The 22,225-nt window shown below is 37.0% G+C and overlaps 4 protein-coding genes, 1 long non-coding RNA gene and 1 pseudogene across 5 annotated transcripts in view; 2 read left to right on the forward strand and 4 right to left on the reverse strand.

Moving 5' to 3' along the window:
• sano (CABIT domain-containing protein serrano) overlaps nt 1-8,044 on the reverse strand; it is a 144,661-nt gene extending 136,617 nt beyond the window's left edge. The window contains exon 1 of the mRNA XM_089471070.1: nt 7,235-8,044. The gene's annotated coding sequence lies outside the window, so the exon portion shown is untranslated. The remainder of the gene's footprint in view (nt 1-7,234) is intronic.
• Nucleotides 8,045-14,477: 6,433 nt separating this feature from the next.
• LOC149268422 (uncharacterized) lies at nt 14,478-14,985 on the forward strand. The gene is made up of 2 exons (XR_016270293.1): nt 14,478-14,638; nt 14,698-14,985. It is a non-coding gene; the product is annotated as an uncharacterized LOC149268422 (long non-coding RNA).
• Nucleotides 14,986-15,347: 362 nt separating this feature from the next.
• On the reverse strand, nt 15,348-15,944 carry LOC108617560 (uncharacterized). The gene has a single exon (XM_018013379.2). It carries the CDS (start codon nt 15,899-15,901, stop codon nt 15,476-15,478), a length of 426 nt encoding a protein of 141 aa, XP_017868868.1. The 5' UTR covers nt 15,902-15,944; the 3' UTR covers nt 15,348-15,475.
• A 274-nt stretch (nt 15,945-16,218) lies between these two features.
• On the forward strand, nt 16,219-16,841 carry LOC108617561 (diptericin A-like). The gene has a single exon (XM_018013380.2). It carries the CDS (start codon nt 16,279-16,281, stop codon nt 16,612-16,614), a length of 336 nt encoding a protein of 111 aa, XP_017868869.1. The 5' UTR covers nt 16,219-16,278; the 3' UTR covers nt 16,615-16,841.
• A 2,026-nt stretch (nt 16,842-18,867) lies between these two features.
• On the reverse strand, nt 18,868-19,535 carry LOC149268423 (diptericin A-like). Its single transcript, XM_089470185.1, has one exon. The coding sequence runs from the start codon at nt 19,324-19,326 to the stop codon at nt 18,991-18,993; it is 336 nt and encodes a 111-aa protein (XP_089326311.1). The 5' UTR covers nt 19,327-19,535; the 3' UTR covers nt 18,868-18,990.
• Nucleotides 19,536-21,727: 2,192 nt separating this feature from the next.
• On the reverse strand, nt 21,728-22,219 carry LOC108615301 (diptericin A pseudogene; annotated as a pseudogene).
• Nucleotides 22,220-22,225: the final 6 nt, after the last annotated feature.

Here is a 22,225-nt window from a genome sequence, read left to right on the forward strand (position 1 = left end):
TTATTGTATCTATATCTAAAAATCGAACAGGGAAAATCAGAGTAACATATACATAACTACATTGAATACTTCCACTGCGCCTTATCCAACATATTATTTACATCATACATTAATATATCAAACATTATACCCCACTCACCCATTTTCAATATGCAGCAGGGTATTAGTGTAAAAGAAGCGAGCAAAACAAACAAATATATACACACATACATATGCACATTTACATATATGCATAAGCCTAATCTACAACACACAATTTTTGTGGCTTTGTTTTCTGCGGCTTTTGGAAAATGGGCACAAAACAAAAACAACAACAACAAGAACAAAAAAACTGCATAATTTTTCAATTAAAAAAGATTACGTTCACAGCTTTTTGGGGGGCATTCACATATCTATTTAAAGAACATTTCTTTGACTCTGTATACATGTATATATTTTTGAGAGATAGAAAGCAAATGACTATGAAAATGCTAACGAAATTGAAATTTAAAAAAAGTTTAGATATATTTGATATGCTATTCATTAAAAATTAATTAAAAAATTTTGGTAAAATAAAATATTACTAACAAATTTCGAATTGAAAATTTACATTTGAAACAACAAATATTAGTTATTGTTTGATAAATAATTATTATTAATTATATTATTTATTTTCTTCGTCTTCGCTAAATTCAACCATAAATAGCTATTCTTATAGGCCAAACTACGACACTTTAATCTCTCAACTATCACATAAAAAGTTTTCAATTAATAGCTCCAAATTGATTTTATAAATAATTTTTGATTGCCTCTCTAAAAACATAACTTTAATAACTTTAATGCTTAGATCTTTTATATGAGCCGCCATTCAGTCAAGCTAGTCAGGCTGGCTAGCATTCTTTTTAGTTGGACTCATTAGCCAATCGATTGATTTTTATCGATCATAACCATTTCTAGTTTATCGATAAACGAGCATCTATGCACATAGAAAACACACAGCCGTTTTTCAATTTCCATCGGCCATAAGCTGTCAATTTTATAGCCAAAAACGGCGCTTGGCTTTATGAGTTTCAACACCCAAAAACAACGCGGCTAACTCGTATACTCAATGCCTGTCTAACTCCTCACTCTCCCCTCTCTCTCTTTCTCTCTCACTCTGTTGCCTTGGCATCGACGCACTAAAAGCAAAATTTATGTTGATGATTTTTTTTTTTTTTTTTTTGTGTGGCCATCGCCATCGTCGCCAAAGCCAAAATCGTGGCCAACATCAGGCTGGAGCCCGCGAGCGCACGCAGACACAGTCAAATTGTAGTTTGGCTCCAGACAATGCCGGCCACAAGTTGCAGCAGCAGCAGCAGGAGTAGCGGCAGCAGCGGCAGCGTCTGCGGTCATCGCACTGCCCACCCAAAAAGGCGGCACTAAATTGCCTGAATGCCGTTAGAACTATAATTGCGCACACACCAGACACACACACACACACACACATCTGGCACACACATACCACTACACATTCACACAGTTCTACGCGCAGGGCTTGATTATTGCGCGCTGATAGAAACTCAGCCAATTTATTGAGTTGTAAAATTACAAGTGGCCAGCATTGATGGGCAATGGGGGCGTGGCACACACACACAATGCGGCAAACTATATTAAAAATAAATAAATTAAGAAGAAACACGTGGAAAAACAAGTAAGAACTTTGCAGCTGAGTGTGGACGACTGCCTAATACTCGTCCAAGGTTCAAGATCCAAAATCCAAAGTGTTGAAAATATTAATGGATGAATATTTCCGAGCTTGTCATAATTTAACGGATGATTTGACAATTTGAAGTTACTAACGCTGGAATATATAGGAATTTCTACTTCGAAAGCTAAAGTAATACATTTTTAGCCAAATTTCCACGATCTAATGGAAATAGACTTCTAGTCGTCTGGAGCAGCTATTCTAGCTGCTCGTCTTGTTAACACGAGCATATACAATTTCTAGCTTCAATATCCAGGAAGTAGTCTGCACTTCATAAGGACAGTCGAATATTTCACAAAGCCAATATGCTCGCTTTAAGCCCCTCGTGAACGAGTATAAAAGTAAGCTCATTAGTTGCAGCTCCTGCAGCCCGCTGCGCCACACAAAACTAATTGCACACATAAATAAGCAGAATTCACACGAAAATTTTCTTTAGCTCAACTTTTGGTGCTGCTGCTGCTGCTGCTGCTGCTTCTTCTGCTGCTTCAGTTGCTGCTGCTGCTGCTGCTTGGGACATTGACGAATGCCGCTTCCTTATTGCAAGGTCAGCTTTGTCCTCCCCGTCTTTGGCCTCAACTTCCTGGGCTGACTGCATTGATTGATGCACTGCCAGCTGCCGTTAGCCCAAGACTTCACACCAAATTGGCTTCTAATCTGCAAACGTTTTTTATCCCAAAAATGGTCAAAGCCAATGCTAAAGGCAAATGCCGGCCAGCTGGCTTTAACAATTTTTTCCTTCTTTTCATATATTTGTGTGTGTGTATGTGTGTATATTTTTGTCAATAATCGTAAATTAATGAAATGCAACAACGATGCCACACGCCAAGCTAAACAAACAAATGCCGACGACAACAGCAGCAATAACAGCAACAACAACAACTACGACAATAACAGCGCAACAGCTGCAATTGCTGCTGGCAATAATTGTTGACAAGCCGCAGAACAAATACACTTACTTAGAGCGATGGGCAAAGCTAATCATCATCAACAGTAAAAGCTATGCTGAAAAAGCTCCCCAGGAATTCAAAAAATTGCAAATATGTAGTAGTAGTAGCATAATAGTGAGGTCAAAAAAATAGTAGTAGCTTCATGAAAATAGTAGTATATTTATTGAAATCGTATGTTTATAAAAACAGTAAAGTGATCATGCCAATAGTAGTAAATTCGTGAAAATAGAAATAGTAGTATGAATGCTTATGAAAATAGTAGTATTGTAATTGAAGATGAAAGTAGTCTGTTCATGAATATTGTATGTCCTCATAAAAATGGCAGTGTTTTTATGAAAAGAGTAAGGTGTACTGCAAATAGTAGTAAATTCATGAAAATAGTAGTATCTACTCAAAGCAAATAAGACGAGGCTTTTCAAGCATAAATGAAATGCTACAAAATGTATAGAGTAAACACAAACTCCCGTTTAGTTAGTGTATTAGAACAACTTCAGTAACAACAACAACAATGGGCAGCCGCAACATGCTATGTTAAAGCCATATTTATGGGTCCTTAGCATTGGCATTGTTATTATTATCGCTGCTTTGTTGTTGCTCTGTTGTCGCCGTTGTTGTTTGTTGTTATTCTCACCGTTGTTATTATTGTTGTTGTTCCATTTGTTCTTTGTCGCAAGTGTCTGTTGTACATGTTTGGTGCTGCACTCTATATATATTTTTGGCTGTAAATTTTTTTTTTTTTTTTTGTGGTTTGCTAAATTTGCACTATTTGCATCAGCTTTATCTTTAAAAAAAAAAAAAAAAAAAAAAAAAAAAAAACAACGTAATCGAATGTCTAAGGTCTCCTCATGTTGTAAAATGAGCTAAATTTTAGTGGAAATTGAGTTTTTATTATTAGTTAATATTTTATACAGTTTATACATTTTATATTCTTTTATTTGTTGTTGTTACTTTTTATTAGATTATGTTATATTTAATTTTTTTATAATATTTTTTAATATAATATATGAATTTTATTAATTTATTTTTTTATTTTTTTATTTTTTTTTATATATATATATATTATTTTAGTTTCTTTTCCTTTTTTTAATTTTATTCTATTTTTAATTTTTTTTTATTTTTATACTTTCTTATTTTAATTGTTTTTTTATTTTATTTATTTATTTTTTTAATATTTTATATTATATTTATGTCATATACGTATCTCAGATAAGTCTATATTCAATTTTCCAGTTTTTAATGATTCTTTTTTTGCAATTTTATCCATCAGCTTTATTCCTATTTACCCAATAAATACAAGTCGAAAACAAGCTACGACAAGTGCCATTAAATCAGCTTCTCGAACATAGTTCGCATGCTCTATACAACTATATACATATATATATTTACAATTTTCCTTCTATAATATTTTATTGACAATGGCATAATATTTATAGGCTCTTCTCTCTCGCCGTAAATACAATCAACATTAAATAATTAAAATATTTTTGACCAGCGAACAATGAAAGTTTCAACAACTCAACAGCCAGGCAAATGCCACAATGACACTTTGGCCACATAAATAAATAAAAGAGGGGGAAAATGATTTAAACTGTTGACCAGTTTAGCTGTCCAGTCGGGCAGCCAGGCAGCCATCCAGCCATCCAGCCAGGCTTAACATTTGGCTGTGATTAACTTAAGTGAACGAGACATAAATATTTAAACGCAGCTCGAGTGAGGTACAGCTGTGTGGCAGCTGTTGTTGCAACAAGGGCTGCGCGTAACGGCATTTCTGCACAGTGGCAGTGGCAGTGGCAGCTAAACGTCAGTCAACAAACGAATAGACGACAATATCTGTTGTGCCGTGCTAATGGCCAACTAACTTGCCACAGCCTGTTGCAAGGTAACATTCAACGACGGCTCAAACAAAAAACAAAAAAACAAAAAAAAACGAAAAAGGAAAAGGCTACAAAGAAAAACAATCCAAAGGCATTTCATGCTGGGCAACGTTTTATTTTTACTTTTTATACCCTGTGCACTATTGATAATGGTTAATGAGGGTATATTGGTTTATTGTTATTATTATTATATTACTTTTATTTTTTACTTTTCTATTAAGTATTTAATTTTATCAGATCTATTTATATAAAGCTTATGATCTGTCTATTCGTTTGTCTTTCCCTCCATTTCTCCATTCATTCGCTATTCCTTTTTCATTCCCTATTCCATATTCTTGTCGATCTCGTCTAATCAAGTTTTCTGTTCAAAGAATTTATATTCGATAATCGATTGCAAGCCATCTTCAATATCTGTTAAAAATCTATGCTTGGGTATTTTCAGGGTATTCCTTTAGTCTAACACACACCATCACCAACACTCTTACTTATTCCCAACTTCTTTTCTTTATGTAAATCTTTGCTGTCGCTCTTGACCACCAGCAGGAATGGCAACAACAACAACAACAACAGCAACCGCTGCAACTGCAACGCAACTGACCGTGCTGAGCGATTGTGGCACCTTGTTGATCAATAATTGCCACACGACAGCTAAATGGGCTTTAATGCCATGTTAGAGCTACGGCATCCAAGGAAATGCAAATCAAATTCTAATGATGTTGTAATACAGACACCAGGTCCAGAAAGTAACAAAGAGAGAGAGAGAGAGAGAGAGAGAGAGAGAGAGAGAGAAAACGAGGGAAATAGAGAGAGAAAGGAAGAAGAAGCATCAATGTCGATAGCTTGGGACACAATATGCTGCACATTGGCATGCAGATCGCCAGAGCTGCAGTTAAGTGCTATAAAAATAAAGAAAAACTAAATTATATATAAGAATATTAAATGCCCTTTCCGCACAAAAATTATAATTATAAATAATTAAACTAGTTTAAATGTGTAGGTATTTATTATTTATTTTATTTCTTTATTCATTTGTTTATTTTGTATTAAATTTATTTTATTTATTTCATATATGTATAAATTTAAATAACTTGCATTTTATTTATTGTTCAATTCGTCAAGCGTTACCTATTTCATTACAAAAGTAGTATAACCTTTGCTAGTGTATACAAAAATTATATTATTAGAATTGAACATGCAATCTGACAAGTGTTTTGGCCAAAACATTTCCTGGTTTAAGCCCTGTCCGAATGCCGTATTGGCCACTGACCAGGCTAATTGCCGCAGCATTAAAATTGCTGTACATAGCACTCACTCTACTCTATCTGACTCTCTCTCTCTCTCTCTCTCTCTCTCTCTCTCTCTGTCTGTCGTCTTTACTGTCTATATAGATATGGCAAATTACCAACGGCGCGATTTATGATTGCATTTCCTGCAGCTCCACTCAAGTCGTGGGCCAAAAGCCTCTTGCTGCATTGTTACATTGTCGCCATGGGCCAACAATTAGGCGGAAATGCAATTGTCGTCTGTGTCGTCTTAGCCACAAAACACCAACTGAGTGGCACTTGGGCAAAGCTTCTACTCATTGATATTCTCCACACTCGATTGTGACTTGGACGTTCTTTGGTTTTTGCTTTGGGTTGGGCTTTGGCGCTGTCATCGACCACATTGACGACTCTTCTAATAAGGTATTAATATAAATATTACCAAACACATTTAACGCCACATTCTTGCCCGGTTATTGCTCACAGTTGTCGCTATTGTTGTCGTTGTCATTGTTGCTGTTGTTGTTGCTGACAGTCGTGCCTTTGCATTTTGAATAGATTTAAACATAGGAAAAGCATGTGTAAGACGTTACCTGGAATTGTGGTTAGCTAACAGTTTAAGTACTTTAAATTCTCAGGACTTTTAAGAATTATTCGCTGATTGGAACCAGCCAAGAAGTAATAGATAGAGAACAGCTGTGGCACGATGAAGATAAAATACTTTCGGAGACATATTTCTTTATTGTATTACATCATATTTTATTATATTATATACATGCTGATAGATTGACTTTGATTGACTAATATTACCTCAACCTGCGTTTATCATCTTTTCGATACAAATAAGAACTTTCTGTTAATTATAATAATAATCTCTCTTTCACTCTTTGTCTGTCTTCGGCAATTAATATATTAAATACCTGTGTACACGCTAATTCATTCTCTAGCTTTCTCTGTCTCTCTCTATCTCTGTCTGCTTGCAATCCATCCGCCATCTTCAATTCGAACGGAAGGAAATCGCAGCGGACACATTAACCAACCTCCCTTTCTGTCCGCCTCTCTCTTTCTCTTTCGCTCAACACATCGTCCCTCTAAGCGCTGCCGTAACGTCATGAAAAGCGAAAATAAATACAATTATCTACGAAGGTCACTGCATTGCCAGTGTTCATGCTCCTGTGCATTCGCTTATTTTGCCTCTCATTCTACTTTCGTCCTCCTGGCCTTTTTCTAGCACTCAATTTACTTTACGCAATAAGCATACATGCATATATACATAGATTGGCTTGCATGTACGTAAAACTAGCTAGCACGTACTCGCACTAATAGGGGAATTAAATGTGTGTGTGCAGTTTTACGTAAATACATATTTAAATATACATAAGTAAATTAATGTAATACTACTGGTAAGTAAATTAATGTAATACTGACCTGCATTCTGAACTATTTAGTACTTTATAAACACACACAATTTTAGCACACTTTGGGAAGTTTTAATTAATCACAAAAATAACTTTAACACACGCGTTAATCTACCAGCGATTAAGAGGACCGAAGTGCACAAACTAAATTTCCCTCGCGCCTACGCTAAGCCGACAAAGCACACAGCTATTAAAACTCTTTTTGTGCCCACGCCATGCACACGTCAAATGGGATCAAAGGCATTTCGTTCAAAGACAAGCATTGTGGGCATAAAAATTACCTCTTACTCTGTTACTCTCTCTGCTGCTCTTATTCGCAAAAAATGTCCCAACAGTGGAAAAATATCATTTTTTCTTGGTCGCATTTACAGCGCTTTGCGGTTTATGGCAAAATACTTCATTATATGTTTAGCAAATGCAATTAATTATTATAGTGCTGGTTTAATTTACATCTGATTAGCCAAAGAATAATTTTAATCACATTTTCGGCAAACTCAAACTTGAATTCTACTCCACTGTAATTCAAAATCTCTCTCGTTTTTAAATGTTTTGCTAAACACTATTCTCTTCTTTTTAATTGTTCGCCATGCACCCACATGCACTCACACCTACATATATAAGACTAGCTCTGTATTGTGCGTGTGAATGTGATTTTTTCACGAGTAACCAATGCAGCCAGGTTACTGTGTGCTAGTTATCTTTAAGTACTTAATAAACAAAAACAGCACGAACTAAATGTGTTTAACACATTTGAAGCACTTTCCATCTATCTGTTTTAAAAAAGTAAAAGAGAAATTCACTGACTATGCACACACGCGCACCCACACAAGCGATTAAAAGGACAGACGCGCACAGACTAAATGCTCTCGCGCATACGCTGAGCGCAGAACAATTAAAACTGTAACGGGATCAAAAGCTGCAGCGAATGTATGCATGAGTTGTCTCTCCCTGCCGTCAAATTCACTCTTACGCTCGCTCTGTTGCATTTAATGCCTGCCTACTGTTTGAGCTTATAACGGAATCCTTTGAGTGGAATAACGCATTCTCGTGTATGATGAGTGAAAAAAGAGTAAGTTAATTTGAGTTACTTGTGTGTATTTCAAAATGGCTGAATAATTTTCGGCCATGATGTTGTTGTTTAATAAATGCATAATCTTAGATAAGTGTGTGCATAATAAAATGTAAATATAAGCTAATTTCTCACTAAATATATATAATTTAATTATTAAATTTATAGCTTTGTTTATGCTTGAGCAACGCTTAAGCCATAAATTGACTTTATCACGTTTTTCTTTATTTCATTTATATTTCTACATTTTCTTTTGTTCTTCTGGGTAATGACAAATCCCAGTTGTGATGCAAGCGCTGCTAAATATAAATATACTGTTGCACCTGCTGCCGGCAAAGGTCAACGGGCGCGTGCGTCTCCATTCTGCTTGATGAAGTCGAAAGTTGACGTGACCGAACAACAACAAGAACTATGATTGGCTGATGATTAATCATAGCGTATATATGTACATATTTATATGTATATATATATAAATATGAGAATTGCGCATCAGGCATGGGAAGTGTCTATGATTCTAACCTCTGCAATGTCAAATGCTGACCATGGGCCAGCAGCAGCAGCAGCAGCCGCAGTCACAGCCTCAGTCGCCGTCGCCGTCGCCGTTGACTTCGAGTGGCCACTTTGACACACTCGAAGCGAACTACGTGCGCCTTGTACACAAGATGCTTGGCTAGAGATAGCCACACACTCTGCCATACAATTTCAATACAATATTTGAAATAATTGGCTACAAATCGTCATCGTTGTTGTTGTTGTTGTTGTTGTTGTTGCCGTTGCAACTGCATCGACATGCCAAATCCTGGGCCACAAATTGCAGTTGAAAAACAGCCGCAATCGCAGACACATTTTGTGGACTGCTGCTGCTGCTGCCTGCTGCTGCTGCTGCTGTTTGACTGCCTCTGTCTGCTTGACTTGCATTGGCTTGGCTTGCCTGCCTGGCCTGACCTACGACACTGGCATGTGCAGCAGAGAGTCCCAGTTGGTTGGCCATGCCCCCAAAGCTGGGCCGCCTGTCAAGTTTTGTGGCGAGTGAAACTTGAAATTACTATTGATACTGATAGCAAAATGCAATTGCAACTGCAACTGCAACTGCAGCAGCAACAGCAGCAACAACAGCAGCAACAACAACAACAACAACTGCAACTGCAACTTGCCTTTTAATCTGTGCGTTACGGTAAATATTTTTGCTGTTAAGATCAAAAGCTGTTCCATCAGCCGGCTAAGCTATTCATGTTTGTCCATTATTTGGCTAATTGAGCTGCGTTCGGGTCGAGCCAATTAGCAAAAAGTGGCACCCCCCGCCCCAACCAGCCGCACCCCACCTTTATTTGACCAATATTAGAGATATGCTGGCAATTGCCACCAGGTGCGGAGAACTCAATCATTTGCTGCAATTGCCGCTGCTGCTGCGGCAGCTTAATGCGCAAAACGTGAGCCCAATTTGCATGGCGACAACAACAACAACAACTTGCAACAATTACTGCTGCTGCAGCAATAAAGTCAACCTTCATTTATGTCCAATCCAATTCTGAATGCATTTCACACACTTTTTTTCACAGTCCGAGTCCGAGTCTCTCTCTAAGATTTATATTGCTGGCAAAGCGCGCACAATTCATTAGCCATTTAAGCATTGCCGGTGTGTAGCGCATCAGCATTTGAGTTGGCTAATAGCTAGAGATGAGCGCGTGATATGGGCTAATGAAGGATCTAGGATATCAACAAGATAAAGTAGTTAAATAAAATTGTTAAAATATAATTTTATAAATTTATATTAGATTTTCATTGTAATTTTTATTTTTTTTTTATAATTTATATTTGGGTATATTTGTGGCTCTCTTATTATAATTGATATATATATATTTTTTTTTTTTTTTTTGTAAAAACACATTGAAAGTATTTCATAATAACTTAAATGTCACATTTAAGAGCTCTAGCTCTAAAAACATGGCAAGATTTAGTTATTTTCGCTTTATTTAATTTATATTCTATTTTCTCATTTTCATTTTCCAACTGTTAAACTATAGCCCCCAATAGGCAAGGTCAAATAAAGATAAAATAAAGATAAAATAATAGAAATAAAGAGAATTTTCGATATGCTACGCCCCAAAAGAATCGTCATATATCTTTTCAGATCATCCATAGAGCAGCGCAGCGAATTGTATTAAGTTCCGAATCGAATATGTCAGCATCCAGCTTTAGAGTATATCTTTTGCACTCTGCCACGCCCCCTATAGTCCTATATGAGATACAAATTGCAAATCTCTAGCAGTATTTATGTTGACATGCCCACTTCCTTTACATATATAGAGCATATGGTATATATGGTATATATATATGCATTTCTCACGAACTATCGCGTGTCACGCAACCATCTCTAGCTCGAAAACTGCACACTCGAGTGCAAATCGAATTAAGCAACAATTTGTACCACAAACTCGATATGATTGTTATTGCTATTATTATTACTATTATTATTATTATTATTATTATTACTTCTACTGTTATTATTAGTTTTATTATTAAGTCCTATGCACATCGTGTTGCGTGTCACGCGTCCATTTCTATTGCATGCAGTCGGCTGAGCCGCTTTGCGGTTGCTTCGCATAGGTCACGTGTTTTGTGTTTTCGGTTTTTTCGTGTGCCACAGTCAAATATCAGCAATTGAACTATAGACATTTTGGCCAAATCCAGCAAACGGCCGCAAATGCCGCGCTCTTTTTCTTTTTTTTTTTTTCGGGGAGAAATAGCCGAAGCGGGGAGCTACCAGAGCTGCTTTCATGTCTTGCCACATTGTTGCTGCTGTTGTTGTTGTTGCTGTTGTTGCTGTTGGCGCATCTTGCAAGCGTCGCACTAAATGTCAACTGCAAATGCAAAAAGCCACGCGGGCTGCCCAGCAACAACAACAACAAAGAAGCTGCCACCTGCTCAACTTTCAGGTGTTTTCCAAGTTGACTTTTTATACAACGCAGTGCGCCTAGAAAAATGGGTCTGCCAAAGTGGGGTATGATGATTGGGGCATATAACGTATATATTATATACATATGTATATTATGTACATTTTTTTTCTTTTAGTCATAAATTATATATACATATAAACCTGATTCCTATCTCATATTTATTCTGTATATCGAATTTTATCTTTAGGATAAAACAATTTCTTTTTTTTTATTTATTTATTTTTTTTTATTTTTTTTTTATTTTTTTTTTTTTTTTTTTTTTTTTTTTTTTTTTGAATTTTATGTATTATATTTTTACCAATTTACAAATCATATTTACTATCTTAAAATTAATTTTTTTTTTTAAATTTTGTACGAATACTTATATTATATATTCGTTCGAATATTTATATTATACAATTATATAAGTAATAAATATTTATAAAATGACTTTAATACCTCGTATAGTAGGTTTTAGGTTTCAGTTTTTTTATTATAGAGACAATACTTTTATCAAGGGGATAGAAATTTTTTCGATTTATCACGATTTCTGATTTAGTGGGTACAAATTATTGAGGATCGACTGTATTTTTAATTATTTAAGATATGTAAGCAATATTTCAATATATGTAAAAAATTATAGGAAAAACTTATTTTTAAATTGGATACCCTATAACGAATATAGAAAACTTTTTAACGATCAGTTGTAAAATTAATTGCTATATAAAAAATTTGTTAAACTCTTGAATACCTATAACACCATATAACTTTGCTACTCTCACCCAATATATGCACATAATCACATTGGATCACCCATAAGATCTGCCCTATCACTGCTGCCACAGGGTGTGCAAGGTGCGATGCTTGCTTTATAGTTTAGCTTCTTGATTACCTGCCCTAGTCTAGGCTGCGACACTCATAATTAATACGCTTAAGTTAGCTTACTTAGTTTCAATTTGCACGTTGCGCTGACAAATTTCTCCGCCCTGTTGTCGGGCGTTCATTAAAAAGCCATTAGAGCGAAGCGACGACGACGATGATGACGAGGAAGAGGTGCAGGAGGAGGGGGAGCCGGAGGAGGAGGAGGAGCTCCAGCTTCAGCTCCAGCTCCAACTCCAACTCGAACCCATTAGAGAACTTCTAACAAACTCGAGTACAAGAAATTTTGTGGAGCTGACTGCTAAAATTACGTGTACAAGCGGCATCTGCTCAGCTTGTTGTTGTTGTTGCTGTTGTTGTTGCTGGCAAAAGTTTTCTTTTCTAGCAACTGCGTGGGAAATGCCGTCGATCGGTCACGATCGGCAATCAGCAATCAGCGCTGAGCGATCAAAGCGAAGACACAAACCAGCTGAAAATACATGCAAAATGCAAAGTTGATTTTTATCATTGTTTGTTGGTTGTTCGTCCGTTGTTCGTTTGTTGTTCGTTTGTTGTTTGTGCTGCATTTGCCATTCGTCTGGCCTTTAAAGTGATTTGCCACTTGACAAATGAGCTGACTGCCACATGTGCAATTTAGGAGACGACTACGCGAGGCAACAAGAGCAACTGCAACAACAACAACAACCACGACAACAACAATTTGTGTGTTGCCAATTTTCGCCAAAGAAAAAAAAACAATAGACTCCCTGTCTGCCTTGACAATTTGTGCATTGATTTGGAAAATGGCCCTAACAAATGGCCAAGAAATGGAGCGCACATGCATATCTATGAAAATGACATAGAAAACTCTGCCGTCGTTGTCGAACTCTTCAAAACAACAAAAAGAGAAAATTTGTTTGTTTGCTCGCGCACACTCACATACACACACACATACAAAGGAAAATTGGCCAGAAAATTGGCGCTATCAACAAAAGCAACTTGCAGAACACCAAACTCGAACTCAGCTCAGCTCAGCGCAGCGCAGCGCAGCGCAGCTCAGCTCAACTGAACTGCAGCAGCAAACAGAGCGAACCCAGAAAACTTGGAAACAAAAAACAAATTGGTTAGAAATAGAGTATTGTTACCCTATGGACTGACCTTCGTTCGGTGTTTGCTACTAACATTTAAATTTGTTTGTGCAGTCAAAGTTCTTTCTTTTTTTGAGGGGGGCAGAATACCCTATAATTATGTGTGTAGTGTAGAGCGGGTTGTTTGGTTTTTACATTATGGAAAACTTGAGCTTGGGTAAAGAATAATGTTGGCTACAGGATATCTATTAGACAGGCTACAGGGTATCTACAAGGCTTGCAGGGTATCTATTAGGCTAGCACTATTGGATAGCTTTATTTTGCTTTATATATATGTTAAATATATATTATTTGAGTAATGCAAAATGCATGGCTTTATCTAGTTCGTTGCTCTAAATCATTACAGGGTATCTGTTAGTTGAGTAACTTCACAAAAACACTTCTTAGGCATCTATAAATAACGCATGGGCCGTCCATTGGCATATATATGCTCATTGGTCAGTATTTCGCACACCATGTAGGCCAGTTTACAGGGTATTTTTAGTCTACATCCAGCTGATGTACAAAAATAGCTTAATCCATATGCTTACAATATTTCAAGATTTCAAAACTGCTTAAAATTATCACTTAGTCAAACTGTTACATTTTTACAGGATATATTTTAGTCGAGCCTAAATACTTTATTATTATATAGTATATAGTATTATATATAGAAATATATATTAAAAAGACAAGAGAATATTTCGCCACGTATCGATTAGGCAGACTATAGACTTTTGTATCCATATACAGGGTATTTATTAGTCAGGTATGCTTCATATATATAATATTTAATATGGGCTTCAAGCTTGTATATGTGCAAACATAATAAATAGCACCGTCACATTAAATTTCAAACCACTCCAGCAATATTTACAGGGTATCTGCGAGTCTAACAACCTTTGTCTAGTTCTATTTAACTATTCATTTTTCTCATTCTTATTCGATTTCAACACAAAACGTGCCAAGTTCTTTTTCTGTACACAATCTTTATTTGCAACTCTGGGCACGTTTAACAAATTTAAAAGAGTTCAACGTGCCGCGCGCTGAGAAGCGAAGAGAGCGGCGCACAGAAGAGCACAGCGGGCGGCGGGACGAGCCGTACACAGAGATGCGGCTCATCTGTGGGAGCTGGCTTATCAGCAAGGTGATAAGAGGCGGTAGGTAGGTGGGGTTACAGCTGATAGCTGCCGGCACTGACTGCCTGTCTGTGTGAGAGCATGTTTTTAACACACACACACACGCACACAGAGTCAGGGAGAACGTTAGCTTTTCATTCAGTTCTGTTTGTAAAATCGAATGCGAAACATTTCAACGCGAAATTCATTTCAAAAATGTTTGGCTTATTGAAATTCCTGTTACTAACGCTTTGGCTAATTGGTTTAAGCCAAGGACGCTCCATAGCTGCTAGGGACTGGCAGGAGGTGAGCACGTGATATATGTGTATATCTATAAAAATTAATTTAATTCTTATTCCTTACAGCGACCCACACCGGATCCAACCATGTTTGAGAATAAATCTTTGCTTGAGAACGAAATCCATATGAATGACATCGACTATATGTAAAACCATAGAGCAAACTTTGATTAATATATTAAATTTTATATAAAATATTAAACAAAATTCATATAAGGTCTGTAGTCGACAGTCAGGGACCTTTAAAGACATGTCGAACACCTATTTGTTTCCATTTGTATATAGAGATCATCAGGTACATAATACACGCCCATGTTAAATAAAAATTGCTGAATCAATCTTTATAATATAGAATTTCAGAATTTATTTATAAATCCACATACTAAATGAATCAAAGTTGTAGAATTTATTAAATCATAAAAAATATTTACTGGATATATGATTAAACTCTATTATAAATTATTATTAAAGATCTTTTACGGATTTATTGTAGATCTATTTTTCGAAAACCTTTCCAGCTAAAATAATTTGTGATTTAATTTTTTTTTTTATTCTCTTTAAAGTCAAGATCTTGCATTTATGAAGAACTTACTTCAACTCTTAGTCTAAACCGTCGAGTTTTAAAAGTATTTGGAAATCATTTTCAGATGATGTTAAATCCTAGGAGTCTATATATAGATATATACATATATGTATACCAAAAAACTAATAAAAAATATTTATATATTATATATTTTATATACTGCTATTTTTGATTAAAGAAACGAAAATAAATTCAGTTGTAAAATATAATTTTTATGATTACTTAATAAATTAAATTAAAAATCTCATTGAAGATGCCCATTTAGAAGCGGAAAGTGTACATCGCACCGGCGCCCCAGTTGGGTCTGCTATTGCCATAGGGTCCGCCCAGATGCTGTGAGTACTGACCCGTGGCATCCAGCGAATGGCGTCCATTGGGACTCTGCCAAACCGGGGCACGTCCATTGATGCTCAAGTCGAAGCCTTGACGTGGACTGCCGCCGCCCTGGACATTCAGCTGGCGGCGCAAGCGCACCAGTTGCTCCGGCTCCGCCTCCTCCTGCTCCTCCAGCAGCAGCAGATCCTGCTCATTGGGCTGCCATTCCATCTGTGATTTAACGAATGAGTTCTCTAGCTCATTCAAGTCCAGCTGATCGACTGCGGCAAGTGAAAGTGAATCCGGATTGGGATATGCCCAGGCACAGGCAAAGAAGCCAAGCAGCAGCAGCAAACTGAGATTTTGTTTCATCTTGAAGCTTTGACTGTAAAATGATGAATTGAGCCATGCTGCTGTTGACTTTTATAGACTGAAAGAGTCCCCCATCCGAGTGAAAGAGTCCCCGTTGCAGGGATTCCCTTGGTGGATGACCACATTTGGGCTTCACACGCGTGAAGCACCGCTGATAAGCAACGAGATCTATGGAGAGACAGAAAAAACATTTGGCATTGATAAAGTGCCGCGTGTAAGTCCCCTAGCTGAGACTTGGCGCTGAAACTGAAAAAGTAGACATAGGCATGAATCAAACTGATAAGATACAGCTGCAGTTCGTTCTACACCTATAAAAGAGCAGCTCCAACTTTGTTAGATTATCAGTTAAGACACGTACAGCCTACCAGATACACAAGATGCAAGTTGCACTCATCGCTCTGCTCTGCTGCCTGCTCGGCTCAGCCCTGGCCATGCCTCAGCCCGAGAAGTTGGACGTGAGCAAGGCGTCGGCATGGACCGAGCGTCCGCCTTCGGGTCCGCCACCAGAGCAGCGATTCCTGCTGGATGGTGGCTACAACAAGGATAAGAACGGCCGGGATGTCTGGGCCATGGCTCAGGTGCCCGTCTACACCAGCGACAACAAACGCCACGAATTCGATGCCGTCGGCAAATATGGCCAACATCTGGGCGGACCCTACGGCAACAGCCCGCCCTCCTATGGCTTCGGTGGCAACTACAGATTCCGGTTCTAGAATGGGAATATATCAGCAATTTGTAAATATTTGTGTAAACTATAAAACAATTCAGGCTGATCAAAATTATGTTAAACTATAATTATATTTATTTAAAATTCAATTAAATTAAAACTCTTACATCCAAAAATTCCCTTTTCATATATAAAAAAAATTAGTTACATAAATCTCTAAAAATCTATATATATTATATAAGAAGAAATAATATACGTACACTTAACTACTAATTCCAACTTCATCTGAATTTCGCTTTTCTCTTGGGACTTCAATGAATTTACTAGCTAAGGCAGATGTCCCAATATATTGTCTATATATACATAGGTTATCAGGTTATCTGTGAGGGGAATTTCGTTGTATAGCAAATATTTTTGTAAATAAGACAAAAAATGTGTGCTACTTTTGGAACAGACCACATATACATATATGAATGATATACATATATTGTAGATAGATACTTTGCAAACATCTTACCAGTTAACCGGCCAATAAAAATATTATAGACATGGTTTAAGTGATGCCACGGCACGTGCAAGCCGAGCCCAGCCAAGACAGATTCCAAAGAGCTATAAGCAATAATTTTTAAGACTCGCCAAGGCCGTCATTATTATTATATAATTTATGCAAATTTCGTAATGAGATTGAAGTATTTCTTAATGTCTCATTGCGAATCCTAGAGCTGAAAAGTGATTCATTTTGTTCTTTTCGCTTTCATTCACAAACTTCTTAATTAGCTAAAAAATATACGAAAAACAAAAACATTTATTCATAGACTTTATTTTTGGGCTGAGTCTGACATGATGAATTTTCATTGCAGCCTCTTTTGACAGTTAACGCAATAAATCCAATTAGGCAAAGAGAGAGAAGAAAAAACACACACCAATGATTTTTTCGGCAGGTTTCATTAGGCAAACAGTCGTCGCGCTTAATTTGTTATTAACAAAAAGCGAATACAAATTGTAGATTTCATGATATGAAGACACGTTCAATTAGCTAAACTGCATGCTCATCTCGTTGCGACTGTCAGTCGTAAATCTTGTTGGATTCTTAGCGACATGTTCCGGGGTAGTTGAACGTCTTCATGCTCAAGGATAACCCTAAGCAGAGATCTAAAAGAATTCCTAAAGATGAATCGCTCATAAAATCCATATTTTATTTCAATTGTGTTTATTAAAATTTTAGCGTAATGTGTGTAAGAGGCAACAGGTGGGCGTGGCAAGCAACAGATTGGGATGAAGGCTAGTCAAGACCTCTTCAACTTAAATATTTTTAAAGATTTCTCTACTAAATGTAATAAATGAAAACAATTTTTTTAGTTATTTTTGTATCTAATTTTTATTTGAATAAATATATATATATATATATAGCATAACATAATTATACCCTGAACCCATTTTCAATGGGAAATCAGGGTATAATGGTTTTGTTGAAATGTATGTAACAGGGAGAAGGAGGCGTGGCAGACCCCACAAAGTATATATATTCTTGATCAGGGTGACGAGCTGAGTTGATTTGGCCCTGTCCGTCTGTCTGTCCGTCTGTCCGTCTGTCCGTCTGTCCGTCTGTCCGTATGTATGAACGCGTCGATTTCAGAAGATATAAGAGCTAGAGACTTCAAATTTTTTTTAAAATGTCCGTAATTACAGCGCGCATATCAAGTTTATCATTAAAATTCGATAACTCATCCCGATCTTTTTTTATCGATAAAAAACCTTATCGAAAACCAGTTATAAAATTATATCTTCTACACCTTTATTGCTAGAGTCTCCAAATTTTTAATGTATGCTTATATGCAATTTATACAGTTTCGGTTTTTGTTAAAATTTACCCCCCACCCTTAAATTCACCCCCTCACCCTCACTTTTGTAAAAAGCGTATTTCAAATACTAGAGACTTGTGCTTTGGCAATTACATGCATATCCATGTTATAATCATAATCTGAAAGTTTCATGAAGATCGTACGTCCATAAAAAAAGTTATTAAACAATTAAGTTCTCATAGTAAGCGCACACTGCAGCCCATGCGTGTTTATGCGTGGGTGCTTGTGTGTGTATGTGTTTGTGTATGTGTGTGTGTATGTGTTTGTGTATGTGTGTGTGTATGTATGCGTGTGTGTGTGTGTGTATGTGTGTCTGTATGCGTGTGTGTGTGTGTGTATGTGTGTCTGTATGCGTGTGTGTATATGTATGCCTGTGTGTGTGTGCGTGTTTCTTGTGTAAGCTGAAAGACGCGAAAAATTATTGAAATATCTATTGCTCCAAGGGTTCAGGGGATCTCGTAGTCGAGCAGTCTCGACTAGAGCTTTCTTACTTGTTTTGATAAGACTGAATGGTTTTACAGTTTACACAAATATTTACAAATTGTATAGATCTTCCCAATCTAGAATCGGAATCTGTAGTTGCCACCGAAGCCATAGGAGGGCGGGCTGTTGCCGTAGGGCCCGCCCAGATGTTGGCCATATTTGCCGACGGCATCGAATTCGTGGCGTTTGTTGTCGCTGGTGTAGACGGGCACCTGAGCCATGGCCCAGACATCCCGGCCGTTCTTATCCTTGTTGTAGCCACCATCCAGCAGGAATCGCTGCTCTGGTGGCGGACCCGAAGGCGGACGCTCGGTCCATGCCGACGCCTTGCTCACGTCCAACTTCTCGGGCTGAGGCATGGCCAGGGCTGAGCCGAGCAGGCAGCAGAGCAGAGCGATGAGTGCAACTTGCATCTTGTGTATCTGGGAGGCTGTACGTGTCTTAACTGATAATCGAACTAAGCTCGAGCTGCGCTTTTATAGGCAGCGGCTGCTGCTGCTGTTCATAGAGATAAGCTATCAGTATTTAGTACTTCCCCCAGGTGATTCCTTTTCTATATGTGCCCGGGGGATCTTTCTCGTTGTTAATTGAAAGCGTAGCAATATTTATTTATGTTTTATGTGAATTTTTCTTTTTTTTTATTCGAAAACATTTTTTTTTCTTGAGCTACTGTATTTTTATGTGCAAATTGATATAGAGAATTTTTGTATTGTTATGGAAAAGGTGATTTTTCGATTTACCTTGAAATTAAACTGCCTTAATTTCGCTTTTTATACTCAGCTTAAACCTTAACATTTATCGATTTATATTATTTTCAAATTTATGTATTTATATACTTTAATATTAAGTATTGATTATATTTGTAGGCTTCTGACATGGAGTCTCGTAGCATTCAGCTTTTGTCATGCAGCTGCCTTAACTCAAGTTTCAATCAAATGCAAATATGATAAATATTTCCACATGTTTCATAGATGTCGGTCAATAGTTAGCGAAATCGATAAGTTGTTATCGAATTTGACAAATAATTATCGAAATCGATAAATAGTAGGTGATGTACCTTTCATCGCGTCTCATAGCATTTAGCTTTTGTCATGCAGCTGTCTTAACTCAAGTTTTAAGCAAATTTTCTTATATGTCGGTAAATAGTTATCGAAATCAAATTTTCTTAGATGTATAGTTATCGAAATCGATAACAGTTATCGAAATCGATAAATAATAGTTGATGTACTTTTCATCGCGTCTCATAGCATTTAGCTTTTGTCATGCAGCTGTCTTAACTCAAGTTTTAAGCAAATTTTCTTATATGTCGGTAAATAGTTATCGAAATCAAATTTTCTTAGATGTATAGTTATCGAAATCGATAACAGTTATCGAAATCGATAAATAATAGTTGATGTACCTTCCATCGCGTCTCGTAGCATTCAGCTTTTGTCATGCAGCTGCCTTAACTCAAGTTTCAACCAAATGCAAATATGATAAATATTTCCACATGTTTCACAGATGTCGGTCAATAGTTATCGAAATCGATAAGTTGTTATCGAAATTGACAAATAATTATCGAAATTGACAAATAATTATCGAAATCGATAAATAGTACCTGATGTACCTGATGTACTTTCATCGCGTCTCATAGCATTCAGCTTTTGTCATGCAGCTGTTTAACTGAAGTTTCAATCAAATGTTCCTAGATGTCGATAAAAGCTATCGAAATCGATAAATAGTTATCGAAATCGATTATATTTATCGAAACCGATAAATAATAGTTGATGTGCCTTCCAGCACGTTTCGTAGCATTCAGCTTTTGTCATGCAGCTGTCTTAACTCAAGTTTCAATCAAATTTTCTTAGATGTCGGTAAATAGTTATCGAAATCAATAAATAGTTATCTAAATCGATAAATAGTTATCGAAATCGATAACATTTATCGAAATCGATAAATAATAGTTGATGTACCTCCAGCACGTTTCGTAGCATTCAGCTTTTGTCATGCAGCTGTCTTAACTCAAGTTTCAATCAAATTTTCTTAGATGTCGGTAAATAGCAATCGAAATCGATAAATAGTTATCGAAATCGATAAATAACTATCGAAATCGATAAATAATAGTTCATGTACTTTCCATCGCGTCTCGTAGCACTCTGCTTCTGTCATGCAGTCTCATCGCATTTAGCTTCTGCCATAAATTCTCTAGAAGATCTAAACTAAGAGGACTTATATGTATTTCTGTGAATCATGAACCTGTTTTCTATTTCATGAACTGAATAATAATTCAGTCCTTGGCATTGATGTACCATACATCGAGTCTTGTAGCATTCAGCTTTTGTCATGCAGCTGCCCAAACTCAAGTTTCAAGTTTTGTTTTTGTCACATTCATTAGAAGAGTGGTCCACAGTTCCAGATGCATACATGGGGCTATGCTTTTGCTGAACGAGCAAATTATGATCAATATTTCCAAAAGTTTTATTAATGCACCCTTTATCGAGTCTCGTAGCATTCAGCTTTTGTCATGCAGCTGCCTTAGCTAAGTTTAAATTTGTAAAAGGCGTCTTTTGAATACTAGACTCTTGTGCTTTGGCAGATGCATGCAATTCAATGTTATAAATACGATCTGAAATTTTCACGAAGTTAGTCCATCAACAAAAAAAGTTATTAACGTATTAAATTCCCGAAGTAAACAGACACTGCAACCCATGCGTGTTTATGCGTGCTTGCTTGTATGTCTCAGTGTGTGTGTTTCTTATGTGAGCAGAAAGACGCGAAGAATTATGGTTATACATATCTGTTCATTATAGGGTTCAGAGGATTTCGTAGTCGAGCTTTCTTACTTGTTTTATATTAAATTTACATTTGCCGAAAGACTTTTATTAACATATTTGTATTTACAAAATGAAAAAAAAAATGGCATTTCATTAAAATCGGAATCTATAATTTCCTCCAATGCCATATGATGGTGGACTATCGCCATAGGGTCCGCCCAGATGTTGGCCATATTGGCCGACGGCATCGAATTCGTGGCGTTTGTTGTCGCTGGTCCAGACGGGCACCTGAACCCGGGCCGCCACATCCTTGCCGCTGTTATCCTTGTTGTAGATGCCATCTAGCAGGAATCGCTGCTCATTGGGCGGATTAAACTGTTTCCTCTCGTTCCAGACATCTGCCCCGGGGTTCGCCGGCTCCTTCTGGCGTTCCGGCTGAGGCATGGCCCAGGCGGCGCCAAGCAGACAGCAGAGCAGAGCAATAAGTGTTAGCTGCATGTTGTATATGTGGCTTCGGTAACTCGCTTTATCGATTGATAAAACACTGAGAGCTAGCGCC

Source organism: Drosophila arizonae, chromosome 5 (genome assembly GCF_054131065.1).
Source record: "Drosophila arizonae isolate 15081-1271.41 chromosome 5, UAZ_ARI_1.0, whole genome shotgun sequence".
NCBI lineage: Eukaryota > Metazoa > Arthropoda > Insecta > Diptera > Drosophilidae > Drosophila > Drosophila arizonae.